Source organism: Plasmodium relictum (assembly GCF_900005765.1).
Source record: "Plasmodium relictum strain SGS1 genome assembly, chromosome: 12".
NCBI classification, from domain to species: Eukaryota; Apicomplexa; class Aconoidasida; order Haemosporida; family Plasmodiidae; genus Plasmodium; species Plasmodium relictum.
The window spans coordinates 1612429-1634674 of record NC_041690.1 but is presented as its reverse complement, the minus strand read 5'-3'; the positions used below and the strand labels follow the sequence as shown (position 1 = coordinate 1634674).

The 22246-nt window shown below is 17.4% G+C and overlaps 4 protein-coding genes and 2 non-coding genes across 6 annotated transcripts; 3 read left to right on the top strand and 3 right to left on the bottom strand.

The window, feature by feature from the left end:
* Positions 1–600: 600 nt before the first annotated feature.
* On the bottom strand, positions 601–2121 carry SEC62 (secretory complex protein 62, putative; the record flags this gene model as incomplete). Its single annotated transcript, XM_028678233.1, has 3 exons — positions 601–705; positions 843–1856; positions 2104–2121. 3 exons carry the CDS (start codon positions 2119–2121, stop codon positions 601–603), a joined length of 1137 nt encoding a protein of 378 aa, XP_028534543.1.
* Positions 2122–4463: 2342 nt separating this feature from the next.
* Positions 4464–4569, bottom strand: PRELSG_1242800. Its single transcript has one exon. It is a non-coding gene; the product is annotated as a tRNA-Sec (tRNA).
* A 1045-nt stretch (positions 4570–5614) lies between these two features.
* On the top strand, positions 5615–5688 carry PRELSG_1242700. Its single transcript has one exon. It is a non-coding gene; the product is annotated as a tRNA-Met (tRNA).
* A 2574-nt stretch (positions 5689–8262) lies between these two features.
* On the top strand, positions 8263–14809 carry MCA2 (metacaspase-like protein, putative; the record flags this gene model as incomplete). The annotated part of the gene is made up of 7 exons (XM_028678232.1): positions 8263–8407; positions 9436–13557; positions 13682–14129; positions 14223–14304; positions 14398–14477; positions 14553–14589; positions 14762–14809. 7 exons carry the CDS (start codon positions 8263–8265, stop codon positions 14807–14809), a joined length of 4962 nt encoding a protein of 1653 aa, XP_028534542.1.
* A 909-nt stretch (positions 14810–15718) lies between these two features.
* On the bottom strand, positions 15719–18499 carry PRELSG_1242500 (cleavage and polyadenylation specificity factor, putative; the record flags this gene model as incomplete). Its single annotated transcript, XM_028678231.1, has 1 exon — positions 15719–18499. One exon carries the CDS (start codon positions 18497–18499, stop codon positions 15719–15721), a length of 2781 nt encoding a protein of 926 aa, XP_028534541.1.
* Positions 18500–20169: 1670 nt separating this feature from the next.
* On the top strand, positions 20170–21003 carry PRELSG_1242400 (conserved protein, unknown function; the record flags this gene model as incomplete). The annotated part of the gene is made up of 1 exon (XM_028678230.1): positions 20170–21003. The coding sequence occupies one exon, from the start codon at positions 20170–20172 to the stop codon at positions 21001–21003; it is 834 nt and encodes a 277-aa protein (XP_028534540.1).
* Between the last annotated feature and the right edge of the window lie 1243 nt (positions 21004–22246).

The window sequence follows — 22246 nt, the reverse complement described above, 5'->3', positions numbered from 1 at the left end:
CTTTTATATCGTTTTTCTTTTTTTTTTTTTCCCTTTCTTAAGTAAAAAAAAAAAAATTAATAAAATAATTAACTTTTTTATTTTTCTCTCATTTTTTATTTTTTTCATTATACATACATTTTTTTTTCTTATATGCTTTTTTTAAAATTTAAAATACATTTTTATTAAAATTGTAAAAATGTGGAATATTTAAAAATTAAAAAAAAACAGTAATTTAAATAAATTAGAACTTAATCATAAAATTTTTTATTATTTAAAAAAATTATTTAAAAAAACAAATACCATTAAAAAAAAAAATTTTCTTAATTTTTTATATATTAAAATACAAAAAATTACCATTTATATATCTTTTTCATATAAAAAAAGAAAAAAAAAATGAAATAAAATGAATCAATTATAATAATAAAATAACATATATTAAAATGAAACGAATATAAAAACATTATTAATTTTTTAAAAGGAAGTACATATAATATATATGGAAATTGACACAAAAATAATTCAAAAGAATGTATGGTGTTATTTTTTTTCAAATTTGTTTATAAAGTCAATTTTGGAAAAATATTTAGAATTTTATATTTTTATCTTTTTTACAAATATTTAATTCTCTGATTTTTCAAAACAAGCTTCTTTGTGTGCTTCGTCTAAAACATCCTTTGTTACCTTAGAACACCTTTTTTCATAACAATCAGATTTTATGATTTTCTAAAAAAAAAAAAAATGGAAAATTAAAAAGGATGGAAACAAATTAGGAAAAATAATGGATTTTTTTACAAATCTTTATTTTTTTTTAATTTTTTTTTTTTCTTTATTCTTATTTAAAATATGTATAGTATCATTACTTCCATGCATTCACATTTCAAAAAGCATTTCCTCACTAATTCTTCAAATGTTTTGAAACCGCATTTTTTTAGGCAGTCATAATTTTCTTCATTCTCATCATATATTACTTCTTCTTCTTCTTCTATTTCACTTTCAAATGTAGCTTTTGTATCAATAGATTTATACATAGATACATTTTCTGGTGAGGCAGCTAATTTTTTATTACCCCATTCTAAAATATCAATAAAGGATTGTGTTGCAAAATTCCTTATATCCGAAATAGAGTGCGTCTTTCCTAATTGATGTATTCCTATACTTAATAAAACAGCCGTGAACATTCTAGCAATAAAAAGAAGCCAAGTGTCTTTTCTATAAACCCATGATTGGAGGGGATAAAATGATTCAATAACATTACAGTCTTCATCAAATAAATTGGGAAAAATCCAGTAATCAATTCCGAAAAACCAGAAAAAAACAAAAGTACATAATCTTCCAACAATTATTATTGATATTAATGTTATAAACACAACTGAAATATGCCATAATGCTAGTTTAAGCTTTAAAGGCCAAACAGGAAACATACAGCATATTAAAACTATTGTTATTAATCCAATTAACATAAAATATTGCAACTTTTTATTTCTTTCATGAACTAAGATATAAAAACTTGTCTTATCAAAATTCTGCTTTGAAGTCATAACTAATCTTTTTGGCCATTTAGGTCTCTTGTATACACCATTTTCATCCTTTTCAATTATTCCCTTAATTGGCTTATATTGAGCTTTATATATATATCCTTTTTGTATGAACATATCAGCAAAATCTTCAATGTCTTTACTATCCATTAAATTTCTATTTATAAATAAATTTGGGAATTTTTTTTTTAACATATCTTTATTTGTATTTATAAAATTAAAAAAATCGTCTCCTCTAAAATATTCTACGGCTCTCTTACCAACTTCTGCAGCACTTTTCACTTTTACACCTCCATTAAAAGCACATTTTAAAAGTCCAAGCATATCAGGGTCTAATTCCTACATAAAAAAAAAAAAAAAAAATATATGCATATGCACATATATATATATATATAATATATTTATGTACGTATGAAAAAAAAAAAAAAATACAATTATTTTTAATCATACAATTAAATAAACAAAAAAAATAAAACTTTTCATATTTGTTATATTTAAATACATATATAGAATAAGTTAGAAAATTAAGCATTTATGGTAAGTGAAATATAATTTTGACACACATATTAAAATTATACATTTTTACCTCTATTTTATTCTTCATTTTCTTAATTAATAAAACAAGAACATTAAAAAAAAGATAAAAAAAAAAATTTGAAGAAAAGTTATATCTTCTTTAATATTTAAAAGTTAATATAATATCATTATATTTTATTCGTATGTTCCAATTATTATAGATTTGTTTTATTTTTATTATTTTCTTTTTTTTTTGTAAACTATTTTTAATTTCGTATTAATGATTTTTTTAACTTTTTTTATTATCTTTCTTTTATTATGTTTTTATTTTTTTATTTAATTTTTATTTATTTATTCTTTTATTTATATTTTATATATTTATTTTTTATTTTATTTTATTTTATTTTACTTTATTTCATTTTATTTTTATTTTTATTTTTTTTTTTTTTTTGTGCACAGTTTTTTTATAACGTTTTAGTAATAAAGCACAACAAAATTATATATATTGAAGAAAATATAATATTAAGAAAAAGAAGATAAATTATTTTAAAAAAAAATGTTATTTTTTACAATTATTGAACTTTCATTTTGTTTATATTTATATTTATATTTACATTTATATTTATTTATTTTTTTTTATTATTTTTTAATAATAGATTTATAAAAATTTAATTATTAATACATATATATAAATTTGCATATGCGTATAATTTATTAAAATTTTGATTAATAAAAAATATAAAGAATTCATTCAAAGGAAAAATAAAATAATACATAAAGAAAATAATATATAATAAGGATATCTCAATATGAAAAAATGTCCATTTGAAAAAAAAAAAAATGGATAAAGAAGATTACAAGTTCACAGAAGATAAGATAAAAATGTATATACTCGTAATAATTAAAATATAAATATTAAATAACAAAACGTATAATAATAATTTTATGAAAAAAATCTTCGAAATTATATTAGAAATTTAATCATTTGATAATCAATTCAATTTTTCAACATTGAGAATGTAACAAATTTGTAATATTAAAAATTACAACTTCATTGGAATATATTTTATAAAAAACAAAAGAAAAATTGCATATTGTAATATAAAATATATTATTTAGAAGAAATAAAGAAATAAAATAAAAAAGGTAATTTTGTATTCCCTAAATTTTTATTGCATTTTTTCTTTTTAATCATAGTCAAAATCAATATAACTATCTCGTAAAATATAAAAAAAATTTCTTTTTTATATATTTATGTGTAATTTTATTTTCTAAAATATGCAATTTTATATTTTTTTCAGAATAATTATATATGTGTTCTTTCATAAATAGTTTCAACATTATATATTTTTACCATTTATTAAGTACTACAATAATCAAAATTTTAAATACTTGCATAATTAGATCCTTTTAATAATAATTTTGGTTTCTAATTTTTAATTATATTTTACTTTATTATGTATTTCTAAAGAGATTTGCAGATATTTTACTAATTTAAAAAAATATTGTTGTGTATGTGCATATATGTTCTAAGCTTTGCTTTTATTTCATTATTTTTCAATAGTGGCATTTAAAAGGATTTAAAAAAAACTTTACTGTATTTTTAGAGTATAAAGTATTTTCCCTTTTTAAATTTTTTTATGAATAGAAAAAATTATTTCCAAAATAAAATTGCTAATTTTATTTATATAAACAGGTAATAACTCAAGAATATTTTATGATTAAATATAAAAAATATCAGAATACACGTTCTTTATATAAAAAAAAGAAATCAAAAAATTAAGATTAAAAATTTATTTATTCAAATAAAAATTAATAGTTAATGTTAAAATGATATAATAAAAATTCTTTTTCTTCTTCAACATAATATGTAAAAAAAAAAAAAAAAAAAAAAATCTTAAAAAAGTCTATTTCTAGAAAAATAGATACAAACATATATTACTAAAATATATTAAAAATATTTGTTAAATTAAGACATATTACATCGAAATATTATTTTGTCTTTAAAAATATGTATTATTTTCAGAGAAAATAACTAATGTAAAATAAAATAACATTCCAAAGGCCATCTACATATATATGAACAAGTATTATGTAGTGATAGCATTTCAAATGTAAAGAATTTTCATCTTAATTTTTCATATATATATATATATATAAAACAAAAATTGTTTTTTTATTTATTTCAGATAAATCTTTACTTTTCTATGTACTAATAACAATTTCAAATCATAATAATTTAATATATTTTAATATTATTTAAATGATTATATAAATTGTTCTCATTTTTACGTGATGGTAACATCTCTATTTTAACGAATTTATTTGTATATAATTACCTAATTTATAAAAAAAAAAATTTTATAATGTTACTTAGATTTTTAATTAACAATAAATTATATCTATTATTAATAATATTAATCAATCATCTTCACAAAAAAACGCACCGAAGGAGGAATCGAACCTCTGCGCAGTAGCTCTACGCCAAATGATTTGAAGTCATACTTAGCAACCATGCTAAATCATCGGTGCACTTACTTATATAGTAAATATAATATTATTCATATTAAAAAGAAAAAAAAAAATAAAGTATATACATATATATATGGATTTATTTAAATATTAATATATGTTTACTTGAAATATGGAAAACATAAAATCTAATTGCAAGTGAATGTATTCTTTACACACACACAAAAAAAAAAAATTTTACCTTTAATATTATTTGTTATACCTTTTTTAAATTATGAATATATTTCAGTCTATTTATATAAATTAATTCAATATTTAATTGTAATTTGTATGAGTCTTTAAAGTGAATATAAATGTAAAAATAAAAAATAGATTTTAAAGGAGAAATTTATAGGCATTTAATGTAATTCAATTTAATTTAAAAAAATATATTAATATATAATTAATAAAAATATAAATTATATATATATATATATAAAACTTATCCTTTGCACAAACATAAAAATATTAATTTAACAATTTCAATTTACTCAATTTATTGAGAAAACTTTTTTTCTTTATTTTCTAGAAACTATATATTATTTCATTTCATCTTTTTATGAAAATATGTTTAATTAAAATTAATATTGATATATACATTCTACATATATATGCAATTGACATTTTTTAAATTAGTAAATATAAAAATAAAAAATATTCTTTTAGGATTTTTTTTTTTTAGTTTTACTTTTTATAAATCCATAAGAAGTTACAAATAATTTGTATAAAAAACACATATATATATATATATATATATATAATAGTATAAAAAATATGATATAAATATATTTAAATATTACTTTAAATTTAAAATGTTATTTTAATGAAACTATAGTTTAAGAGTATTCATTTTTTTTAAAATAAACTATAAGGTAGTTATATTTTTTTTGAATTATACATTATAGTAAAGAAACTTCTTTTATTTAAAATAAAATAAGCTTAATAAAAATTAAAAAATTACATATTTAATTTTAATATATACATATATATTATGATGCATATAGTTATTTATGGCATAGAAATAACTTTTACTTATCAATATAATTTATTCTTGGCACTTTGTATTTTAAGGGTAATTGGCGCAGATGGCTAGCGCGCGGGTCTCATGATCCCGAGGTCGTGAGTTCGAGCCTCACATTACCCATATTTTAAAAACTAAAATTTTTAAAAGGAAATATATATATTTTATATATAATTTGATTAATAGTTCCGTTCTATATTGTTTATAAGAAAAAATGAATTTTGTTATTTTTTCCTAAATATAAAAAGTTTATATTTTTTTATGAGAGCTTAAAATCCTCCATGAAATTGTAATTCCCTTAAATTTTTTATGGGACATTTAAAAAATTTATATATTATTTTATAATAAATATTTATAATATTTTATTTTTAAATATAAATTTCTGATTTATTATATTTTTATTTAAAGTGTATGTATATATGTATATATATATACTTATAAATTAATAAAATTTCTTTAAAGTAAAATATAATAAAAATTCATTTACTAATAATCATTTTTATTTTTATGCAACTATTTTTTTTTCATTTATAAGAGTATTAATAAGATACATTTACTTTTAATATACAGATTATTCCGTTGTAATATTTTTTAATGTAGAATCATTATTGGGAGTTATAAATATTAGGTCTTAGAGATTATTAAAAATATAATTGTATAAAAGAATAATTGCAAAAGTGATAAAAAAAAAATTTTTTTTTTTTAAAAAATATATTTTTGTAAAATTATTTAATTTTTATTTTTTTTCCCTTTATTCTATTTTTTTTTTAAATTTATTGAATTTTACTGAAAGTATGTTATTCAAATAAAAGTTTAAAACTTTAATTAAAAAAAAAAAATTATTTTTTTTAAAATGAATTTATTCAAAAAAAATGAGTTATTTTTAACAAAAATGAATAATAAGAATACTATCAAAATAACATAATAAAACATGTGATTTAAAATTGAAGTCTAAGTTATTCTACACATTAGAATTATTAATATTTATTTAAAGTATAGAAATACAAATAAAATAAAAATAAATTTAAATAATTTTCTTCAAATGAAAATCCTAGAATTTTAATATATTGTATTTCCTACAAAAAAAAAAAAAGAAAAAATGCCTGTTCTTTCACATAAAAAATATGAAAATCATTTAATTAATGATAAAAAGTAAAATATTTGTAGAAAATCTCATAGATATATTTCAGTAGGAATATTTTTACATATATTCTTATAAAAAATTAACCAAAATAAAAAATTTCAAGTATTTTCATTGAGTTTATATATTGTAATGAAATAAAAAATATTATATATAAAGAAACATTTATATAAATATTATTTTCATATATAAAGTAACATCATTTTTTTTTTTCTTTGATTAAAACTTTTGTTCAATTAGAATTTATCCAGAAAGCATAACAATTATTTCTTTGCTTGTTTTAAATAGTTATTTTCATATTAATTATATAAATAATTTTTTTTTTTTAAATCAAGTTTAAATTATGTATTTATGATATTTATTTCTTAATTAAAATTTAAGATGAATAAGACATAAATACTTTAAAACTACACTTGTTGAATATTGTTATAAATTTGATAAATACAATTATTTGTAAGATTTAAATATACATATTTCTATAATGTTATTTTATTAAAAATTATATACCTTAATATTTTAGAAAATAATTTCAATGATAGAGTTATTCCAATTTTTTTTTTTTTTTTTTGTGCATTTAAACTGTATAATACATATGATAAAAAATAACAGTAAAATAAAAAGGGAGGGAATAAAAAAATAAATGTATTATATGTAAAATGATAAAAGTTATCATAAAGAAAAAAAAAAAAAATAGTATATTTATTATACATCTAAAGTGATATTATTAAGATATCTTATGTTTTTTTATTAAAAGTAAAAATGGACAAAATTTATAAGTTTTTTTTTAAAGAATAAAAATAATTTGTGTGCAAAAAAAAAAAAAAAAAAAAAAATATATATTGAGATAAAACATATTTTTATTTTATTATAAAATTTTATTATTACTTTTTTTTTTTGTGCACACATCTCCAACATTTTCTATTTATAAAAAAAAAAAAAATAGGTAAAATAAAATAATAAAATATTGTTTTTAGGTAAATTAAAAATATATAAAATACAACTTCATTTATGTGCACACATAGATGTTAATTTTTATGTGACTTTTATTTTTTTTCAACTTAGTTCATCTTACGTTTTCTGTGGTTATGTTTCGAATGATATTTACTGTAAATATTAATATTTAAAAAATTTTTAGAAAAAAATTTTTAATAAAACATTTTGAAATATATTTTTAAAAAATATATATATATATTTTTTTTTCAATATTCTTCATATTTCTATAATTTTTTTCACAGAGAGAAGTACTGTTTGAATATTTTTTTGTGAAAATACAATACATTTTCAACTTTTTTATATAAAATTTTTTTTTTTTTAAAAAATTATGAAAAATATAATACTCACAATTTGGAAACTCAACTATATTTAATTAGATTTTTATATCTTTGATAAGATAGTGTACTGATAATTATTTATAAAAAATTAAAAAAAAAAAATTAATTAAAAATCCGACGTAATCAATTCACCTATATACATTGTTATGATAAAGTTATTATTAAAAATGTTCGATTGTTGTAAAATTATAATTTTTATATAAGTTTAAATGATATAAAACTAAAATGAATAGTAGTAATAAATATTCTCCTCTATATAGCTCTAATGAAAATATAAATATATATAAAAAAAACAAAAAAATTGAAGAAAATTTGGATACATCTAGTGTAAACATATCATGTGATTCAAAGGGAAGGATATTAATAAAAGGTACAGTTTTTATTTATTTTTATGTAAAATATATATTTTTTAAATTTTATAAAATGTTATAATTTATAATATTTGAGTTATTTTTTTAAAATATACTAGTACTAGAATAAATTAATAAAATATTGTAGTAATATATATTTTTTAATTTTTTTACTTTTTATTTTTATTTATTTTTACTTGTAATTTTTACATTTTTGCCATTAAAATGTAAAATTATTTTATCTTTATATTATGTCTTTAAATATAAATACACATATATATCTATGTAAATAAAGAATAACATTTTTAATTTTTATGTTTATTTTAATATATATCTAATTAAATTAATTTAATAGTTTGACAAAAAAATTCCTTTTATTTTATTATTATTATTATTATTTTTTTTTTAAATAGTACTATATTATAATTTAATTTTAAATTTTATATTTATCCTTTTTATTTTTCTTATGATAAAATAAAATATATTGAACAATGCTTAAGATGAAATATAGAAATATATTTTTAATAGAACAATTGTTTTTTATATGATTATTAATTTATTTAATTAAATATTAATTTTTGCTTAAATTATAGTTTTTTATTATAAATTTATTTATTTATTATACAACATATAAATACATAAGCATTAAATATATATATATATATATATATATATATATATATATATATATATATATATATATATATATATACTTTTACAAATGACTTTTCTTAAAAAGATGCAGTTATTTGTGCTCCGAAAATTTATATTTTATTTATTTTTTTTTTTTTAACTTATTTTTATAATAATATAAGTTTCGCAAAAGATATGTTGTCTTTATTGCTTAATAATGTTTTGTTTACACATGGAGATTCTTTACTACCATAAGAATATTTCTAATAATATTGCAATCATTATATAAATATGCCATTATTACATGTATTAATTTTTTTTTTTTTAATTCTTATGTTTTATATATAGATTACAAATATACAATATTATCGATTATTTATCAAGACTTTTTGTTTTGTTTTTTACTTTTTTATAGAAAGTGAGAATGAAAGGAAAAGTTCGGAGTATAAAAATAATATTTTTAATCCTGACACCAATAGAAATTTAAACAAATTTGAAAATTATAATATTCCTCCTAACAATGAAATGAAAAAAGATATAACTATTTTAATGAATAATTGTGATAAAAAGAAATTTTTTTATGATAATTTACCTTCTAAAAATTATTTAAATTCTAGTAACATTAATATAATGGATTGTTCTAACTATGTTACCTTAAATAATAGTTATTATAAAGGATATGAAAAAAATACTTTAAATAATAATGGGAAGGGAGTAAATAATCTTAATAATAGGATACATATTAATTGTACAGATATATTAAGTAAAAATAATTTATATAATAATTCAATAAATAATTTTTATGAAGAAAATACAACTAAAAATATAACTGATCAGTCTAGAAGAGACATAAATTTAAAAAAAAATAGGAATTTTTCATATGATAATAATAGATATATATTTAGTAACAATAATAATCCTACTTTTTTAAATACTTATCCACCTTTATATTTTTATAGTTATAATAATGAGATAAAATCAAATAATTATTTTTCTTCACTCAATGCTATACAAAAAAAAGATATTCGTAATAATGGAAATCTTCAAAATTTAAAATATGGGAATAAAAATGATAAATACTTCATAAAGACTATAACAAATATGTTTAATAGAAAAAAAGATACAAATAAAAGTAGAATATATTCTCTTAGTTCATTTGAATTTCTAAAAGAGTTTGAAAAATTAAAAAAAAATTCTTCAGTAAATAAAAATAGCGTTAGCGCTATTTTACAAAAGAAAAAATTAAATGATAATATATCTAACACAAAAAGTGAAAATAATAATACTTTTAATAAAATATACAACTTTATATTTCCATCAAGTATAAAGAAATCACAAAACCAAAATGATTCAGATAAGCACGTCGGAAAAAAAGAATTCATCAAATCACCTCATAAAAATAATCAAAATTATTTAATAAATAAATCAAAAGAGAAAGCGAAAGTATCTTTTGACAGTAATAATAATATTCCGAAAGTATGTAATAAAAATCATATATCTTATATAAACCAAGAAGTAGCTACAAACGATATGCGTCATTTTAATGAAAAAGAAGAGACAAACAATTTATTATTTTTTAACGGAAACCCTTTTTTAAGAAAAAGTAATGAAGAAATTCATGTTAATTCAAAAAATGGATTTTTAAACGATAAGCATAAATATCATGAGAAAATTTTTACAAACATTTATCAATTTACAAGTGGATGTACTCAACAAGACTTGAAAATTAAAAATAGAAATAATTCTAAAATCAATAATTTAAAAGAAGAATATAATAATGTAAGTAATAAAAATTACAGCAAAAGAAATCCTCATATTTATAATAGTCATAAAAATGAATCAAGTGCACTTTCAGAAAAAGAAAAAATACGAAATATAATTATTGAAAAAATCAACAATAATATTAATCAAAAATTAAAAATGAATTATGCTTTTGTTAATGAAAATCAAAATATAAAAAGTTCAAGCAACCCACAAAATATATATAAAGAAAACAATAAAAATCAATTAAAAAGAAATGAAAATAAAAATTCATATTCTTTAAATAATACTTTACAAAAACAAAATATTCTCGACGATGTCTTGAATGTACATGCCAAAGGAGTTAATAAATCAATAAAAACATGTAATAGTACTAATAATAAGCAAGATATCTGTATTCATAGCACAATAAAACACGATATTTTTGTTAAAAATTCGGAAAAAACATCAAAAAATTCATTAAGTATAAAAAATGATGATACTATAAAAAATAAAAATAATTCCAATTTATCATTTATTCACGCAAATAAATATATAAATAGCATTTTTAAAAATAACGAAGCTGATAATAGGAGTGTAGAAGATAGACGTATTAACAGTTTTTCAAAAGAAGATAATAATAAAAATTTGAATGTTAATAAAAATATCAATAATTCTTTTTCAGAAAAGGATAATATTATAAGTGAAGGAATAAGTAGTATATTTGAATCAGAAAAAAAAAACAGTACAATAAAAAGTAAAAACTTACAAGTAAATGAAAATACAAAAATGAACGTTGAAAATAAAAAAAAATTAATAAGTCATTGCTATCTGAATAAATTTTTATATGAAAAACAAAGTGAATTAAATAAACCACATAAAAAAGATGCATATACTAATGAAAGTATAAAACCAGAAAATTTAAATTATGTTTTTTTAAGAGATAATAAACTAAAAAACTCTGATATAAATAATTATAATAACAAAAATACAGTTTTGAAATTGGATGAGAATAATAAAATGAAAGAAAATATAGAAGATATAAATGATATTGATATATTAAAAAATATGCTAAATACAAGAAAGAAAGAAAAAATCTTCTGCAAAAACGATATAAATGAAAATAATCAGAAAACTACATATTTGAATTTACTAAATAATGACAGTAAAAACACGTATGATAATAATATTGACGATAATTTTTATGTTCATTCTATCGTATCAGTTACAGATAGAGACGATTCATTAAAAGAAAAAAGTGATTCACAAAAAATGGCTATTAAAAATAATACTGAAGCTAATTTTTCTAAAGAAAATATTAAAAATAAAATTGATTTAATGAATGATACTACAAATAATAAATTTTTTCAAAAAAAAAATAAAAATTTATGTAAAGATAAACGAAAATTAATGAAAAATGAAACATTAATTAATGATATTTCTGAAAGGATATATGAAGTTGAAAATATCAATAACCCCAAAAGTGTAAATCGTAACATTGATGAAATATCATTATTAAAATCGAAAGTACATGATGAATTAAATGCATGTATTATGTGTATTAATAATTTGACAAAAAATAAAAAATTATTTGAACAATTAAAGAGTTATAAAAATAAGCTAGAAAAAAAAAAAAAAAAATTGGAAAAGGCGTCAAGTAGGTATTCACATGCTTCAGACTCATATTATACTATGAAGAATTCATATATTTCCTCATTAATATGTAATGAAGGAAAAAATAACAATTCATCAAGCATTAAAAACGGTTTTAAATTACATGATGATAATAATATTATTATGAATAATAAAAAAACAGATGATAATAAAAATATAATTCATAATATTGATAATCATAAAGAAAAATGGAATAAAAAATGTAGTTGTTCTAAGGAGGTATTGGATATGCATTGGGGATATGAAACTAAAACTCATTCATTAAGTTCTTGTGATGATAAAACAATTTCTTATGTAAAGACAAAAATAGAAAATATTCAATACCAGAAGAGTAATTATCAAATTAATTTATCTGATAAATATTTTTTATCAGAAACAGAAAAGCCGCATATAGGAAAGAAAAAGGCGTTGTTGATTACATTAAATTATGACGGATTATTAGAAGGATCTATAAATGATACTTTACATTTATGCGAACATTTATTAGAAAAATTTAACTTTAATGAATTAATATTATTAAATGATTGTAACATAAGTTATAAAAAATTCATAGCACAAAATGCTAATAAAAAAAATATAATAAATAATTTGAATAATTTTATTATTAATTCTGATGATGGAGATGTTTTATTTTTTTATTTTTGTGGTTATTCTATTAAATTTGTTGATATAAAATTTTCAGAAAATCATAATTTTGCTTTATTACCTCAAGATCACACTCAAAGTAATTATATATATTCTAATGAAATATTTAATATAATAAAAAAGTTGCAAGGAGGTAAACAATTATGTGTTATTTTTGATACAACTTATACATCATATTTTGTACCTATATCTACATCTATTACTTATAATAAAAATATTAGTGCAACCGAAATATATAAAAATAGTTATTTAGAGTCAAAAAAAAAATATTTTAATTCATTTAGAACTTTTGGAAAAATTAGAGATAGAAATGTTGATTCTGTTTATGTAGAAGATCTTAAAAGACCATTAGATTATGAAATACATAAAGACAAAAATGAAAAGGTAAGGAAACCACTTAGGCCTTCTATTTTTTTCTTTTCTCCAGATATCAAAGATAGAAATAGTTACGAACTTTTAATAAAAAATGAAGTTAGAGGTAATTATTTTATATCATTTTTTTTCTTTATATATATATATATATATATGTATATTATTAATTTATAAATGTAAAATTACTTCTATTTTATTTTTTTATTTTTTAAAATTACTAATTATTATAGGATTATTAACATATTGCATAGGAAAAGCAATTGAGATATTAAAAAACGTTTTTTCTTATCACGATTTATTTGTTTTAGCTTCTAGATTATTAATTCATATAAAAAATGAATATAAGCTAAAGTATATAAAATTTAAACTTTCTTTTTTAAGTGAACATTCACCTGATGATATAAAGTTTTTATCTCATGAAAGTCTTTTTTTAAATAAAAAAAAACTATTAGAAGAACCATTATGGAAAGAATCTATAAGATTATACAACTTAAACAATTATATTCAAGATATTTATGAATTAAAAGAAAAAAAAATTCAAAAAAATTATATAAAAAAATGCATAATAATTTTTATAAAAGATATAAAATTATGTACATTTAAAAATATGGATAAAACAGTTGGATACTTTGTAAGTTCTTTTCTTAAAAATGCAAATGTTAATATTCTTTATGTAAGGTAATATATCTTCAAAATAAATATATTTTGAATGCTCCAAAATAATTCTATTATATAATTTTACGTATACATATATATTTTTATTTATATTAGGAGAAATAACACTAAATGCCAGAAAATTGTTCAAGACAAAATATTTTTCCTAGAATACATAAAATTGAATCTATTAGACTTAGTTCGATTATAATAAAAATTAAAAAATAATTTTACTTATTAATATTTAACAAAAAATTCAAACGTTAATTTTATTAACAATTTTTATTTATAGGAAAATGCAAGAATATATGTTGAACTTTTTAAAAAAAAAAAAAAAAATTATTTTATTGCAAGAAGTGTATTTAATATAAGGTATGCATTATATATATATATATTTGTTTAATACTTTTAAATATTCATTTTTTATAACTTTCTTTTTTTATACAGAAATATTGATGGAAAATATTCTTTAACTGATGAAAAAGTAATTTAAAAAAAATTAAGAGAAAAAAAATTATATTTTTTAAATTAATGTTATATTTTTTATTTTTTTGTTTATTTTTATGAATGATTATTACTAAGACATTTTACTTTATACATATAACATCCAATAGATGTGCATGCATATATTTCATTTTATTCTTTTTTTTTTTTAGAAAAATATAGTTGGTATAATAGATTTGACAATTAAATGTGTTTCTTAATTTCTTTATCCTTTCTTTTATCTAAATTTTCACTTAAAATAGTTTTTCAGTAAATTTATTATGATTAAGTATATTTTTTTTTTTTTTGTTTTTTTGTTTCCTTTTTTTAATTTCACATATTTTGATTTTTTTTTTTTTTTTAATCATATTTAAATATATATATAATTTTATATCATTAATTTTTAAAGTGTTTTAATTTTGATCTTCATCCCAAAAAAAAAAAAAAAATTATATTTTATTTTGTTTGCTACTTTATTTTTTTTATTTTGTTGTAATTATTTTAATTTTTTTTTATGTTTTTGAATTTTGAAATTTTAATTTTTTTTCATTTTATATGATAAAAATAAACATTTTTGTCCCAGAAAACCTTTTTTGTTGTTTTTTATATATCTTTAAGTTTTTAAAATTATTTTAGCATTATTTCATTTTGTATAATATTTGGTTATTTATGTGCTTATACTAAATATATAGCTCATAAAATAAAAAAAAATTTATATAAAATTTAAATTGAAAATAGATGATAAAGTTAAATTCTATCCCGTCTGTACCTCTTTGAAAATATTTATTTTTGTTAATAAAAGGAAAATTTGCTTAGTACTTAAAAAAAAAAAAAGGCATAAAATGTAAATTAATAATGCTATAATTTTATTTAAAATAATATATTATTTCTAAATAATAATGAAAATAATATATATATATATATATATATCATTTGTTAATATTCGATTTTTTTTTTTTTTTTTTTTCTGTCATTTAAAATTAAATTATATATAATAATTTTTTTTAAAAAAATATATATTGAATTTTTAAAATTTCAAAATATGATATATGCCAATATATCTTTAATTTTAAAAATATTTTAATAAAAAAGAAATGTCTTATATAAATATAAGTATATTTAAAATAAATTTAAAAACACATAGGTAGTAATGATTCTTCTATATTTCTTAAAATTTCTTTAATTTTTATTAAAATGTTTTTTTCTTTACAAATAATTTCTCTTTTATCAATATCAACAAAAACATTAACATTATTATTAAAATTATCTTTTACTTCGAATTTGAGTATTTCATTTATTTCATCATTATTGTTTTCAAAATGTATATCATTTGCAATATAATCTAAAAGTAGCTCATCATATGTATTATGATTTTCTTTTTTATTAAAATTATTTGTATTAGCGCTATAATTTGTACTCTCATTATAATTATTTAGATATATATCTTCTTTGTTCATATGATTTTCGTTGATTTTATAGTTCTCATTATTATTTTCATTTTTGCTACTATCCATATAAAATTCTTTTTTTTCTTCAACTATGTTTTTAACATTATTATTCAATAAAAATTTTTTTATTTCCATTTTAGAAATTCTTTCTACATTTGTATAATTTTCTTCGACAAATGAAATAATCATTTCATATATATTTTGATCAGTTACAGCATCGCAAACAGGCAAAGCTTTATTAGAAATCATTGTATGCAAAAACTCAAGAATTAAAAAATTAACACTATCAGCTATTAAATCATTAATGGGACTTGATAGCCAATTTATTTTTATTATTTTTGCTTCCTTACAGTATGATATTTTTACATCTTTTACAAAAATAATGTCATCATCTATATCTATTTCTTCATATACACTACTCAAAACATTATATAATAAATTAAATTTATATGGATATTTTAAATTAATTGTCTGATCTATTAATGCTGTTTTTAAATTTGTGCATTCATAAATATCACTTGGATAAATAAGTATAGGTATCTTTTTTGGTTCAGATATGATAATAGCTTCTATTTCGTGGGATTTTCTTTTGTTTTCTTTTTTACCACTACTTAATTTTGTTTGCGAGTTATCACTATCTTCAGATTGTTGCAACGGACTTTTTTTCTGTTGATTTATAATTTCTATATCAAAATTATTAAGATCATTTTCGTTTAATTCTTTTTTTTCATTCTTCACAATTTCTGAATCATTTGTAATAAATTTTATATTTTTATTAGAGTCTTCAATGATTAGGGAATTATTATTCATTTCTAGATCCTGATCTTCTTTTATTTTCGCACAGTCACTAATCTCTTCTTGTTCATACTTTAATTTATTTTTTTTGTTTATTTCTTTATTAATTTTTTTAATATGATGTGATAATTTTCCCAAAGATATAAGATAATCATTCTGTTCAAAATGAAAAGATAATTTTTGTAACAATTCAGGAGTAAAAACAGATAGATATTGTTTTTCTTCCATTAATTTATTTTTTAATCTGTTTAATTCATTTTTATCACCATGGACTAAAACAACATTAGGACATTTTAATTTTTCGATAAAAGTTTTTGTTTGATTGAAATCTGAATGAGCACTAAATGAAATTTGTTCAAAACGGCATTTTCTTTTAACTACTTTATCGTTAATTGTTACAAATTCGGGTTCTGTTTTTAATTCATCTGCTAGAGTACCTTTTACTGTATAACCAGTTAAAATTACTCCACTTTTTTTATCAGAAGCAATTATGTTAAAAATACTTTTTGATATTCCATTTTGTAGCATACCCGGAGATGCCATTATAACACATGGGTTATTATCTTGATATAAATAATTTAAAATGGAATCAAGTGATTTTGCATATTTTACATATTTAAAATTAAAAGGGTTCTTCCCTTCATTAACAATTTTTTTAACAAAATCTCCACATAAATTTATATAAGTTTCATAAATACATAAAGATTTAGTAGCCATAGAGGAAATATAGAATATTGGGATACTATGTAGATACTCATTTTTTTCCCAATGTTCTTCTAATATTAATAGCAATTCTTGTGCTCTACCTAAAGCAAAAACAGGTAATAACACTTTTCCTTTATTATTTAAAATATTTGTTAAAACATTTAAAAAACGAATTTCTCTTTTTTTTCTATTGTCATGAACTTTTATTCCATATGTTCCTTCACATATTAATACATGCACATCAATATTAGGTATTTCAGCAATAGGAATATGTCTATCTATTTCTCTACTATAATCACCTGTGTATAAAAACCTTACGTTATTTATCTCAATTAAAAACATGCAAGCACCGATAACATGGCCTGCTCTATAAGCAGTAAATTTAACATTAGGAAATTCAAAATCTTGACGAAAATTTATGGTTTCAATTATGTCCATTGTTCTATCAATATCATTTTCGTCATATAAAATATTGTTACTTCCATCACTGTTGTTATATATATCATTATCATAATAATCAACATCAATATGCTCATCACTGCTGTATGCATTATTTGCAATACTATCTCCATCTGATATATTATCATCGTCCATATTTTTTTTATTTTTACTAGCTTTATTCTTATTCATAAGATTCACACACTTCTCAATTCGAGCATAATCATTCCATAGTAAATAACAAACGCTCTTAGTTGCTTCTGTCATAAAAACTCTTCCTTTAAATCTAGTCCTGTTTATTAAATAAGGTAATGCTCCACTGTGATCCATATGAAAATGAGTTATTAAGCATAAATCAATTTTTGAAATATCATAGGCATCATAAATTGGTAAGCATCCAATTCCCATAAAGGCTGGATGTATTCCACAATCTAACATGATTGAAGTTTTCTCACTTTCAATAATCACGCAAGACCTACCTACTTCGCTAGCACCTCCTAAACACACTACATTTATGTTATTCATTTTGTAATTTTTGAAGTGAAAATGAAAAAAAAAAGGAATATATGGAAAAAATAAAAAAGAAAAAAAAAAAAAAAAAAAAGTTCAATAAATATATAGCATTTTTATTTAGTATCTATAAAGTTAATAAGTTTAATTACATTATCTAGTATGTTTATTCTTCTTTATATTTATTATAATAGTATAATTCTTTTTAATTTTCATTATTTTTTTAAAAATAGGTAATTATTATTTTGTAATATATATATATATATATATATATATATATATATATATATATATATATATATATATTTATTAACTTTTTATTTTTCACTATTTTATTTTATATTATTTATTATTTTATATTATTATTATTATTTATTTATTTTTTTTTTTTTAATGGTTCCTCCTATTTCTGTTTATCATATATATTCTATTTTTATTTTTCTATTTTCTGAATTTCTGTAAAAATGTACCAACTAGTTTCCTATGTTTTATAAAATTCTTTCATAATTATCTCAATTTTAATTTTTGTTTCATTTTTAGTTTTGTTCTTTAAAATAAATAAGATTAATAATTAATAATTCAATACTATTATAACATTGTCTTCAAAATAAGTTTACAAAGATTCTTAATAAAATTTTATCAAACATTAAAATTATACTTAATTTTTTCTTTTTGTTTATAAAAATACTTGAATCAAATTTTATATCAAAATTATTATATATAAATAGAAACTTTTTTAAAAATATAGTTTATTTTTTATATTTATAAATGCATTTACAAATTTTTAATTATATGACATAAATTTTTCATTTTCATTTTTTTTAATTTATTTTTTTTAAATTCAGTTTTAAATTTTTGTTTAAAAAAAAAAATATAATTTTCTTTATTTTGATAACAATAATTCCACTAATACTTTTGTATTTTTTTTTTTCTTTTTTTTAATTTTTCTTTTTTTTTTTTTAACTAGAAAAAAATATTTTTTCAGATCATGTAAATTTATAAAGAATTTTAATTAAACTGAAAATTTTAAGAAAGTTCGAATAATGTTTCATATTAGGGAAACCTTATGAAGTTGAATATTTTAAAGATACTTATGATTGTATAATTATATCTCCATTTTTCTTTAAAATTCAGATTTCCTCATTTAAATTTCGATGAAATTTACTTATAAAAAATTAAATGTTATTACTTTATAAATAATAAAAAATTATGCTTTTTGGATATCTTTTTGTGCTATTGAAAAAAATTATATATATATTTTTTTTTAGAAAAATAATATTCCTATAAATAACGAGTATATCAAGAAATGAAAAGTTAAGATTTATGTAAATATTAGTTTTCATAAGAAGGAGAAAAAAAAAAAAATTATTAAAAAAAGAAATAAAAAGTTTATATAAATTGTGATAAAATAAAAAAATATTAAATTTAAAAAAAAAGAGAAATTGTACAAATAAAATTATATACATTTCATAGAATCACAAAAATACCGTTGTGGATGACTTGAAAAAAAAGATAGGATAAAATAGAAAACAAAAATATTTTTGTTTTAACTTAAAATAGAAACAAATAGTATATAAAAAAAAAAATAAATAAATAAATAAAAATAATAATATACAGATAAATACTAATATATATGTATATGTGTATATATAAATAAATATATATATATATGTATATGTGGCATTATGGAAAAGTTTAAACTTAGTAAAGAAAAATTAGCTAAGGAAAAAATAGAAAATGGTTTATATTATGAAGCTCATCAATTAATAAAATCAATTATAAATAGGAAATTACAGAAAAATCAAATAAATAGTTGTATAAGTATTTTATTTTATTTTTCTTTAAAATTTGCGAATTGTAAGCAGTATGTTTTATTATGTGATTTAATGTATCAATGTTGTATTATATTAACACAAAATAATATAAAATTTAATTTAGATTATGCTAACAAAATAATTGAAATTTTTAAAAAATGTCCACCTAATTCAACTGAAGAAAAATATAAATTTATGAATAAATCTATCATTTGGTCAAAAGGTGAAGAATATGCATATGGATATTTAGAATTTCATAAAGCTATTGGTTATTCTTATTTTGAAGATAAACAATATGGTTTAGCTCACAATCATTTTATTTATTTAGATGATAATGAAATTTTGTATAAAATAATTTCTTTGTGGAAAAAAGAAGCTTATCCAAGTGAAAGCCACTTTTTTGTTTTAAGAACAGTTTTATGTTTACTTGTTTTAAATAAATTTAATCAAGCATTAAAACTTATAAATATGTTTGAACCTAATTTAAATAGAAAAGATGTTCCTTTACCAATTCAGTTAGCTTATTTAATTGCATGTGCTTGTATATATAAAAGCTTATCATTATATGAAGATGTCAAATATAAATATAGATTAATATTAAATTATGATCCCGAGTTTCAAAAATATATTAAAGTATTAGATGGTTCTGTTTTTAATAAAAAAAAAAGCGATTTATTCAGTATTTTTCAAAATATATTTGCATAAATATAATTAAATAAATATATCACAAAAATACCTGAAAAAAATATGGAAAATTTACATTATAATAACAGAAAAAAAAAAAAAAAATATATGAGAACATATTAAAAATAGAAGTTTTTTTTAATAATTTATATTCTAACAGTTTAAAAATATTCTATAATTTTTTATAATAATGCATAAAAAAAAAAATATATGTTTTTTCGTAATAAAAAAAAAAAAAAATATAGACTTAATTTTTTTTTTTTTTTTTGAATATCTGAATATTCTAAAAATTAAATATTTTACTTCTTTATATATAAATATATATATATATTTATATATGTACATATATATTTTTTTAATATAATTACATAAAATGTAAAAAATTATCAATTCATTACTATATTTACTTTAATTTTTATATAAGGATAAAAAATGCATTTATCCTTCTTTGTTTCTTTAGTAATAACAATACTACCAACTTTTTATAACCTTTTAATCAACCCAAATTTATCTCATTTTTTTATTTTTAATATAAATAAAAAAATTATTTAAATCATATAAAATATTATATTAAATTTATAAATATAAAATTAGCATATACCATTATATATATCTGGAAAGTATATTATAATTCTTTTTAAAAATAAGATGTATACTAAAAGAAAAAAATAGATTCATAGTATATTTTTTCATAGGAAATTTGTTTTTAAAATTTTTTATTAATAACAAAGTGGTACTATATTTTTAAAATTAAACGCAGTTATTTACAATTTTCTACTTTTATTTAATTATATAATACGTATTTTTCTTTTTATAAACTAGGGAATTTAAAAAAAATGTTTATATTGGAAAGTAACTGCATCCTAGTAAAAGAGAAAAAAATATATATATTATATAAAAAGTGATAAAGTATATATGCAAAAATGTAGAAAATAAAATGAAAAAATAAATGTAAATTAAAAAAAATTTTATAAATTTTTTTTTTATAAATGTCTACTTATAGAATCATATTAAATTGAATAAATTGAAAAATTGAAAATTTTTTTCCTCTCCATTTAAAAATTTACATGCATTACTTTTAATTTCTTCAAATTTAAAATTTTAGTATTTTTTTTTTTCATTTTTATTTTCATAATTTTTTAGTACTTATTAATTCATAAATATAATTTAAGTACATTAAAGAAAAGTAACTGTTTCTATTAGATTTTATGATTCTTTTTTTTTTTTTTTTCCTAATTTTTTAATGAAGAATATTATTAATAAA